We start from the raw sequence: 10,898 nt of genomic DNA, 5'->3' as shown, positions 1-10,898 counted from the left end.
TGAAGAGAGAGAAGGGGGTGATGAAAGGAACGAGACTATGGGAAAGAAGAGCGAGCAGAGAGAGAGAAGAGAGAGAGAGAGGAGTGCGGCGGGGGGGGGGGGGGGCAGGAGGTGCGCGGGTTATAGTTGTGGCTATAATCCTTGTGTGTTAACCGCCGCTCTGCATCTACCACCCCTGCCTGCCCTGCTGCACCGCCGCTCTGCATCTAACCACCCTGCCTGCCCTGCTGCACCGCCGCTCTGCATCTAACCACCACCCCTGCCTGCCCTGCTGCACCCGCCGCTCTGCATCTAACCACGTCTGCCTGCCCTGCTGCACGCCACTCTGCATCTAAACCACCCCTGCCTGGCCTGCTGCTGCACTTGTACCATGCGCGAAGACCTAGAGCTACTCATCTCCACGCGTGCAATAATTAATTTTTGCAGGTTTGCCCGTAAACGTACACTGAACATCAGTATAATCTTAGAAATATATATATATATATATATATATAATATATAATATATATATATAATATAGAGAGCGAGAGAGAGAGAGAGAGAGAGAGAGAGAGAGAGAGAGAGAGAGAGAGATTTTCAGGTCGACAACAGCGTTGTTTTTTCCATATTACGAAACAGAGATTCTATAGTGGTAACACGTTGTGAGCTACTTAATAGAGAAGTGTATAGCATATAAACGTCTGCATGAAATGTTGTTCAAAACTAAAGACACCTTCTAATTATTTCTACATCTATATCTACATATGTGCGCGTGCGTTCGCGTGTGTATGCGTGTGTGTGCGCGCGCGTGCGTGCGTGCGTGCGTGCGTGTGTTCCTTGGCAACGGTTACGTCATACCTGTCATAAAGCTTTCCTCTCGCAATAATCTTTCACCGCCTTTGAGAGCGATATCATGTTATTGGTAGTACACCAGCATGTTCAGACATTCCTCGCTATCTCACACCACGCGCTCACATGTTCTCTACGCCATCACACACCACCTGTTCACTCCTTTAGCCTCACTCAACTACTTAGGTGTTGTGCAACAGTAGAGGGCGTTCATAGGCTGCACGCCTAAATAAAGATCAGACGGAAATTAATTAAAAATACTCAGATATTCTCGGCGGGTACACAACATACATTTTATTCATGTTGAATAGAGTCACATATATTTAAGCCCGCCGCACACGCTGAGCTATCTGCTGAGCCAACGGCCTACAAGGTCAGTAACGATAGGAGGTTGTTAGTGGGAGAAGGTGGTTAATGGGAGAAGGTTAGTAACGATAGGAGGTTGTTAGTGGGAGAAGGTTAGTAACGATAGGAGGTTGTTAGTGGGAGAAGGTGGTTAATGGGAGAAGGTTAGTAACGATAGGAGGTTGTTGCTTAATTCCTATAGTTAACCGTCTAGCTGGTAACAGGTTAGTTCGCTAATCTTCTCCTGCCAGGCTGCCACCAACACATAGGCAACGTTCGTGGGTTGACGTCACACGAGCTTGCTGCTCCTGCTGCTGCTGCTGCTGCTGCTGCTGCTGCTGTTGTGAGGGTATCGGGTACAAAGGTGAACCCGCAGGTACACGCGCAGTCGGCGCTGGCGTTGACAACCGTAGAAGGAACCCGGGTATGCGCATGTTGATGGCGGAGGTACAAGGGTGAAGTGGTGTTAAGTTGGTCGAAGCCATATGGTCGAAGCTATACTAGCGCCGTGAGGTTGTGGGAAGATACAAGGGTGGCCAAGTCTGTGTGTGTGAGGGTGGCGGAGCGGGGAAGGTACAGACGCAAGGGCGAGTGTTATTGCACTAGTTAGCTTTACCTGTGAGGGTGCGAATTGGGACGAGGAAAATACACGGGTGGGTGCATGTTATTGTATTATTATAATAATTAGTGCTAGCTGTGATTGAATCACATCTAGCACTAATTATATCATTGTGGAGAAGCAAAGAAGATACAGGGCATAAATTCCACGAGAAACGATTCTGGGCCAGGAAAAATTAGTCTAATATGATGTTTTGAGTTTAACATTAGGCTAGAAGAAACCGCAAAACATCGCAATCCAATAAAAATGTATGCTATGTTTGACTATATTTTTCTTTTTCCTGTTTCATATATTCATATTTTCATTTACATATTCATTTTCATATCATTTAAATATTTATTATCTGAGAGAAATCTTTCCAAATGTACACCACCAATGGGCACAACAGTGCTATCAACCTGCATGTTGCATAATTACACGGTGATACATACAATTTCCAGAAGAAATGCGAATACTGAAACGAATATTTTGCGGGAACGGACCGGAAACAAGGAACGGGAGCATAAAGTCAGGGTACGGTGGGACAATGCAGGGTACGCAGCGACATATCGTATAGTACCCCGAGGTACTTTCCGATATATCGAACCGTACTCAGGGTACCCTCCGATAGTACCCTGGGGACATAGACCCTATCAGCATCATTGTTAGATGTGGGTGTGGTGGAAGGAAGTGCGCGAGCACAGGAACTTGGGCCGTTTCAATAATAACGGTAAAATAAACGTACAAATTGTATTTAATAGCAAAATCTTTATCTTCATCTTCCCTTCATCGCCTAATAACTCCACGAAAATGCTGCTGAAATGCTTCCGCTGCAACACGCAATCACATCGCACGCACGCACGCACGCACGCACGCAAGCACGCCGCTGTGCACAATCTCACAGACACATAGGTACAGAGTGCACGCCAGACTTCACAAAGATGTTACACAACAACAACTGTGCTTGTAGTTTAGCATCACAGGCGAGGCTATTATATATATATGTGTGTGTGTGTGTGTGTGTGTGCGTGCGTGCGTGCGTGCGTGCGTGCGTGCGTGCGTGCGTGTGTGTGTGTGTCAGGGGCGTAAATCCCGGGGGGATGGGGGGATGCATCCCCCAGCTCTTGAAGGAGGGGGGATGGCCTGTACAAATATCCCCCTGAAATTTAAAAAAAAACAGAGCGGGAAGAGGAAGAAGACGAAGAAAAAAGAAAGAAATATTGATATTGTTCTTCAAATCTTTTTAAGCTAATAATGCATGAGAATTGAGATTTTTTAAAATTTTTATGTTATCAACTGTATAGTCTAACAGTAGGCAATTCAGTGTTACATCATTGGCTATCTGCTATGGTATGCCAAGACAGAGCTTTCAATCGTGGCGGCACGGAGACAGGAGGTGACTGCAGAGGCATATGCGTCTCTCAAAAAGCATAAGGTGCTATCTGCGTGTCTGCAGTGTGGAACTCCTACACCCAAATATATCAATGCTTCTTTGGAGCCAGATAGAGATTGTCCTGTCTGACGCAGAAGTGAGATTCTCACGGCAATCCTAACTCTTAACTTGACACGAATGTCACTGCCTTTGAGGCGGCGCAGGACATGCAAATGAACTCTGGTCAGACAAATGTTTCCAGCACTCACAAACTAGCCAAAAAGTCGTTCACGTTGGCAACAAACATACAAAAACACCGTGAAATTTCGTGAGACGAGAAACTTGCAATTCTTACCTTGCTGTTTTATCATGTATTATTGACCTCAGTTCATTACCCTATATACTATAGGTAAGACCCTAAGCTGATACGCTCTTTAGAGCTTCCTATGAAAGGATGTATTGAATTCCTAACTTGTCAGGCGTTAAGTCTCAGCCGGTTTGCAGGATAGTGTCATATGAATCATGCAGAATATGGCCCCACAGGTATGCCCTCAGATTGCAGGAGAAAATGGCTTAAAAGTTTATTTCAAAATTTGGGCATGCTTACGGCACGTCGCCCCAAACGTACCGGTTGACCAAATTTGCATGAGTGCGTGCATGCTATTCGTATGCATGTATAAATTCATGTACGGTGTGGTTTCGTCGTGTTGTGTGTGTTTGTTGTTTTTTTCGTCTATGTGCTGGACTGTGTGTATGGTGTGTGCATGTGTGTGTGCGTGCGTGGTGCGCTTGCGGCCGTCGGCGTGCGTGCGTGCCTGTGCTGCGACCCCGCTGTGTGTGTGTGTCGTGTGTGAGTGCTAGTGCTGCTGTGTGTGTGTGCGCGGCCTGTGTGTGTGTGGTGTGTATTTCGTGCGCCGCCCGGCGTACCAGCGGCCCAAGGCGGGTTGCCGCGAGGTCGCTGCGCGTTGGTGGGTTAAATTATTGTAGGTGCTCTGTGCTCCGTGCCTGTATGTGATGGCTATCGCCGATCATTCCCCCCGCCCCCCATCCTCCGCGTTACGGATTACGCCCCTGGTGTGTGTATGTGTGTGTGGGTGATGTGTCGTGGTGTTGTCGTGTCGTGTGTGTTTGTGTGTATGTATGTATGTGTAGTCGCGTGCCCAGCTGTGTGTTGGGGCGTGCCGTGTCGTGTGCCGGCGCGGTGCGTCGTGCTTCGTGCTGAGGCACGAGCGGGCATCGGCAGGTCGCCGGAGTACACATAAATAACTCCATATTTACGTAACTCCCTACACGTATAATATACATGTACATACATGATCATATATCATACCGTTCCGTAATCTATGGTTCTAATGATGAATATAAATGGTCGTAATAAGTAGCGCGATAAGCATTGTCCGTCGCTGCGGTCGTGTGTGTGTGTGTGTGTGTGTGTGTGTGTGTGTGTTGTGTGTGGTGTGTGTGTGCTGTGTCGCCTGTGCCGGTGTGTTGCTTGTGACGCTGTCGTGGGAGTGTGTGTGTGTGTGTGTGTGCGTGTGTGTGTGTGTGTGTGCGTGCGTGCGTGCGTGCGTGCGTGCGTGCGTGCGTGCGTGCGTGCGTGTGTGTGCACATCATCATCATGCCTCGCGGGAGTCGCAGCAGCACTCCTGATAATGACGTCACCTCACAGCGATCGCCTGACATGACGTGACACGGCGACGGCCAGCAGGGGGCGCCCGTGGCGCGGCGACGCCGGAAAATCTAGTCGGTGCCGACATGTGCGTGCGTGCGTACGTGCGTGCGTGCGTACGTGCACTGTTACATTGATTTAGCATCGATTACGACATAATAACGAGCATAATCACACTTTAGCATCGATTATAACATCGATTATTTTAGATAATAATAAATAATTACACATTGCTTGTGACATATCGGTAAAAAAAACGTCTCTTTAAGCCACATAAAGAATTTGGAAAAGCAAGTCTGCATGTCTACATTCTGTTACCCACCCGCTCGATGCAGCGCTGTTATAATTATTTAACGATATCAAATTGATTTTTTGTTTGGTTATTTTTCAGCGTATTTCTTTTACGACTTCATCGATATTATATTCGGCATTGGCTTTATCACGCACTGGGAGGTGTGCATTCATCACATTCCCGTAAGTGTTTTCCTTATATATTACATTTTCTAACCCCTTACTCTGTTTCTTTCCCACATCTGTTCTATACTATAGTTCTCTTATGTTTATATTGCTTTATACACCCCCCTCCCACTTCTCCCCTGAAAATAGGAACGAGAGATATAGAGTGAGGGAGAGAAAGGGAGAGGAAAACAAAAAATCGTGATATGTAGAGATAGGGGGGAGTAAGCGAGAGAGAGAGAGAGAGAGAGAGAGAGAGAGAGGGAGCGACAGAAAGAGTGAGAGGGCGAGAGAGAGTACTGATTTATATCCTAGAGAGAGTACTAATTTATATCCTAGAGAGAGTACTAATTTATATCCTAGAGAGAGTACTGATTTATATCCTAGAGAGAGTACTAATTTATATCCTAGAGAGAGTACTAATTTATATCCTAGAGAGAGTACTAATTTATATCCTAGAGAGAGTACTAATTTATATCCTAGAGAGAGTACTAATTTATATCCTAGAGAGAGTACGTGTGTGAGCGTGTGCACGTGCGTGTCTGTGCGTGCATGCCTGTGCGTGCGTGCCTGTCTGCCAGTACGTAGCAAACATTACTGCGAGATGCCCTCTGCATAGGAAGAGGAAACCATGATTGGCTTCATCTGGAAATAATCTCGAACAGCAGCAGCAGCAACAGCAGCAGCAGAGAAAAGGAGGGCAGCGCGACTATTGAGAGATGATATAAATATAACGGGCAGCATGTGTATGTGTATGTGTGTGTGTGCGTGCGTGCGTGCGTGCGTGTGCGCGCATGTGTGCGTGCGTNGAGCAGTAGGTAGAGTCAGTTAACTAGCAGTTCAGTAGTAGTAGAGCACGCAGCACAGCGAGCAGTAGCTGCAGTAGCTTAGCAGCTCAGGCAGCAGACCAAGCACAGTAGAAGTAGACGAGCACAAGCTCAGCAGCCGCAGCAGCAGCCAGCAGTTGGGAGCAGTAGTAGCAGCAGCAGCAGCAGCAGTAGTTAGCAGTGCTAGCAAGTAGCGAGTAAGCAGTCCAGTCAGCAGCAGTAGCAAGCTAGCTAGGAAACGGGAACAAGGAATCTCTTCCCTCTCTCTGATTCCTTCCTCGTTCCCTCTCTCCTCCTCATTTCGCGCCACTCTCTTCTCTCTACGCTTTTCTGTCTCTCTTTCTCTCTCTCTCTCTCCTCTCTCTCTCTCCTCTCTCTCTCTCTCTCGCTTGCTGTCTCTCTCGCTCTCTCTCTCGCTTTCTGTCTCTCTCGTCTCTCTCTGCCTCTCTCTCTCATCTCGCTGTCTGCTCTCTCTTCTCTCTCTCTCTCTCTCTCTCTCTCGCTCTCTCTCGCTCTCTCTCTGCTCTCATCTCTCACTCTCTCTCTCTCTCTCGCTTTCTGTCTCTCTCTCTGTGTGTCTCTCACTCGCCTCTCCTCTCTCTCTCTCTCTCTGCTGGTCTCTCTCTCTCTCTCTCTCTCTCTCCTCGTCCTCTCTCTACTCTCTCTCTCTCTCTCTCTTCTTCTTCTCGCTTTTCTGGGTCTCTCTCTCTCTCTCTCTCTCTCTTCTCTCGTCTCTTCTCGCTTTCTGTCTTCTCTCTCTGTGTGTGTCTCTCTCTCTCTCTCATCGCTTCTGTCTGCCTCTCTCTGGTGTCTCTCTCTCTCCTCTCTCTCTCTCGCTCTCTCTCTCTCTTCTCTCTCTCTCTCTCTCGTCTCTCTCTCTCTCGCCTTTCTGTCTCTCCTCTTCTCTCGTTCTGGAGGGGCGGTCGGTTGCTTGGTTGATTGGTGAATCAATACATCGATTAATAGATAGATAGGTAGGTAGGTAGGTAGCTAGGTAGCTAGATAGATAGGTAGGTAGCTAGATAGATAGATAATTGCGTACAACGTGCATCCATCTGTATACACGATATAAGGTGTTATACAATAACATTAATATAATTTGCAGGTACAACAACAAGATTTCCTGTGCACGTAATCACACTGTAATCAGGTTTTCGATGTTGAGATGCCCAGCGTTGCCGTAGTTACTGCAAAGAGCGAGGCCATTTCGTTGGTTGAGCTTGTAATTAGAGACGCAACACTCGGCACCCTATCTTTATCGGATTCGGGGCGCGCTCATTTCCAGGGCGTCCGTTTGATGTGTGCCGTCTGGTTTCTTACGGGTGCACTTATATGTATCTTGATTACAGGTGTGTTTACAGGTATCTCATGCTGAACACAGTTGCTCTCAGTTATTTTATGTTGATTGCAGATCTGCCTGCAGGTACTTAATGTTGATTACACTTGTGCCTGCAGGTACTTAATGTTTGATTGCACTTGTGCCTGCAGGTAAAACGTTGATTACACTTGTGCCTGCAGGTACTTAACGTTGATTACACTTGTGCCTGCAGGTACTTAATGTTGATTACACTTGTGCCTGCAGGTACTTAATGTTGATTTCACTTCGGGCCCGCTGTGCCTGCAGTAAAACTTGATTACAACTTGCTGCCATGTAGGCTACTTAACGTGATTACATCTGTGCCTTGCCACCCGGTACTTAACGGTGATTACACTTCGTGCTCCCCCCCGCAGGCTACTTTAATGTTGATTGCACTTGTGCCTGCAGGTTGATAACTTGATTACACTTGTGCCTGCAGGTAAAACGTTGATTACACTTGTGCCTGCAGGTAAAACGTTGATTACACGTGCGCGTACAGTTTAACCCCACAATTATAGCTAACGACTGCTTCTCTGTGTGTGTTGGATTTGCGCAGGTGTGTATCGGCATGCTGTACAACGTCATGTGCGCCGGCTACATCGGCTATCACGCGATGGTGCTCTCGCTCGAGGTGAACAGTGTCTTCCTGCACATCCGTAAGATCATGCACATGACGCAGGCGTACGGACCGCACTCGTGGCAGTACCGGCTCAACGCTCTGCTTAACCTCGTCACGTTCGCCATCTCCGCTTCGGAACGCTGGGTGAGTATTCGCTGACTCTCCCTCTTCTCTACCTCTCTCTATTACGCTCTGTTTCTTTTTCTCTCTACTCTCTCATCTCTCTCTCTCTATTTCTCTTCCTCTCTTTCACTCTCTCTCTCTATTTGTCTATTTCTCTTCCTCTCTTTCACTCTCTCTCTCTATTTGTCTATTTCTCTTCCTCTCTTTCTCTCACTCACACACTCTTTTTATTTGTTTTTCTCTCTCTCTCTCTCTCTCTTTATTTGTTTTTCTCTCTCTTTATTTGTTTCTCTCTCTCTTTATTTGTTTCTCTCTCTCTCTCTCGCTTCAGCTAACAATCTTTAATGGAGCCTTTATCATATTGTACAAGAATAAGCACAAGAGTCGTCACTATGTATCTATGTATTCTATGTATTCGGACCTTCTAGTTCTATCCCCTCGCTCTCTTCCTGCCTTTCTCTTCTCCCTGGCTTGCTTTCTCTCTCTCTCTCTCTCTCCTGCTCTCTCGCTCTGCGTCTACAGCTCTCAGAGTGTGGATCGGATACGGACTGTACGTGTACTGCTGGCAGCTTCTAACCCCCACCTTCACTCTCCCCTACAGTGTGGATAGATTACGGGCTGTACACGTACTGGGACGCCGTGCCGCGCGGCTACTGGTGGTTCCTGCTCACCGCGACCATGATGGTGTTCCTCATCAACATCGTCCTCTTCCGTCGCCTCGTCATCAACGATTTCCTCAAGAAGCGTCCGAGGAACCAGAGCTTCATCGAGGACCTCTACAGCAATGACAGCATCACCGGCCCCATCGCCAATGGCGACGTCGTCGTTGCCGCGGGCGACGGGAAGCGGACGCGGCCAGCCGAACGCCGCGATAACGTCACCAGGGCGCCGCCTGGCGGTGACAGCGATGCCACGAAGAAGCGCGTGTGATGGCCTGTGCGAGTGTAACGTGTAGTATATATTATATATTATCTACCTAAATATATATATATACGTTACGTATATATACGTATGTTTTACAGTTGCAGAGTAATTTTATTAATTATTTTTAAATCGTGAATTGGTGTCCAGTATTTTGTACTGAATTTTTTGCCTGAAATTCTACGTTTTTTAATGATCCAAGGGCCTTAGAGAGTGAATCTATTTTGTGCGTAGATTATCGAGTAATAATCATGGTTTGCATCTGTCACCGTGTGTCCTTCTTCGTCGACGCAGGCACCACGCGTGTGCCTGAGCGATGACCACGCTAATTGACCTACCACAGCCACCGTCGGACATCACTGCTGCGTCGCGCAAGCTCGGCCGCTGTACGCAGTGTTTTTCACACGCGCACGCTAAAATGACCGACTCTGTAGCACTACTTTTAGAATGCCCGCACGGCAACGATTGGCTAGCGCCGCCCATCGATCCCGCGAAGCTGATAGATCGATTTCGGTCGCGCGCGGGGGAGTCACGTGTCCTGCCGCCGGCGTACGGTAACTGACGCATGGCGCGCGGGGCGAGGGGGGCAGGTGGGTGACCAGACATACGTGAATACACTGCGCTGATCGCTAGCACCGACGACGGCTCGTCTACCGGTGATACTTCTCTATCGAGCCGCTCACGTTTTTGTATTTTGCGCTACGACAATTCAACGGCGGGGCAATCAATGGTGTGCTGCTCTATTTATATAAATCGCGTCTTCTAACCAGTAAGCACTGATGTCTATTGTTCTGTCTGACGCTGAGGTGTGTCCAAGAATGTCGAATATTTTATATATAATTTCGTAGCTGCCTATAGATAGCAAATATTTTTTTAGACATTGGAGGCCTACCAAAGATTTTGTACTGGTAATCCCTGTACGTGTGTGGGTCCTGTTTTGATGGAGCGATGCTATAGTTCTCTCTCTCTCTCTCTCTCTCTCTCGCTCTCCCTCCCATCTTTCTTTCACACCCTCTCTGCCTCTCAACCTTCCTCGCTCTCTCCCCTCTCTCTGTAATCGCCCCCCTGGGGTAACCGACCACTGCTATTACAATGTGAGCTTTCAGGGCTTCAGGGATAAATGCTGTGATGACCTGGCCACTGGCCTGAGCTAAAATGCTATCTTCGCGCCGCTGCAGGCTAGCATCCCCACACATCGATGCAGTGTGGGCTCTTACATCCTCGTACCGTCACCCAGGGCCTGCTGTCAGATACACCGTGAGTAGTGAAGATACCCCCCTCCACCCGAGTCTGAAATATTACGACTTTGTGAGCGAAGTGCTGTAGAAAAGTAACGAAAATCGAGACTTGCGATAGTACGAAATTATTTACAATGTTTCTGACAACAAAGCCCTGGTGCCCGTTGTTAGAAACAAAATTACTCTTAACATTAACTTTACGATGTTTTTGTCAACACCCCCCCCCCCTTATTCCTAACCGTGTGTCTGTCTACGTGCGTGCGCGTGCGTGTCTGCGTGTTTTCGTATTTTTTCGCACGAGAAACTGCCGTTTCTTATGATGCCAAGCCAGGGTGCTTGTTGTGATTCTGACTACAACTGCTATATTGTATCTACCAACTGTGTCTGCGTGTGCGTACGTGCATGCGTGCGTACGTGCGTGCGTGCGTGTTAGCGTACATTGAGAGGCTGCGATTGTCGCCATGCCCAAAATATACAGGAGAGACGTGTAAACAGAAATCGGTCAGATGTTCTAGTGTTTCTTTTCTCTACGTTATTCCATATAA

The 10,898-nt window shown here is 47.7% G+C and overlaps 1 protein-coding gene across 1 annotated transcript in view; it reads left to right on the top strand.

Annotated features, from left to right (window-relative positions):
• LOC106816176 (TLC domain-containing protein 2-like) overlaps positions 1-10,439 on the top strand; it is a 21,901-nt gene extending 11,462 nt beyond the window's left edge. Inside the window, exons 3-5 of the mRNA XM_014820734.1 lie at positions 5,204-5,286; positions 8,009-8,215; positions 8,796-10,439. Of these exons, the coding sequence (XP_014676220.1) occupies positions 5,204-5,286; positions 8,009-8,215; positions 8,796-8,804 (299 nt within the window). The 3' untranslated portion in view covers positions 8,805-10,439. The remainder of the gene's footprint in view (positions 1-5,203; positions 5,287-8,008; positions 8,216-8,795) is intronic.
• The last annotated feature ends 459 nt before the right edge of the window (positions 10,440-10,898 follow it).

The sequence above is a fragment of the Priapulus caudatus genome, unplaced genomic scaffold (genome assembly GCF_000485595.1).
Source record: "Priapulus caudatus unplaced genomic scaffold, Priapulus_caudatus-5.0.1 Scaffold1304, whole genome shotgun sequence".
Taxonomy (NCBI): domain Eukaryota; kingdom Metazoa; phylum Priapulida; class Priapulimorpha; order Priapulimorphida; family Priapulidae; genus Priapulus; species Priapulus caudatus.
The sequence above is the reverse complement of the archived record's forward strand: the minus strand, read 5'-3'. Positions and strand labels throughout refer to the sequence as shown.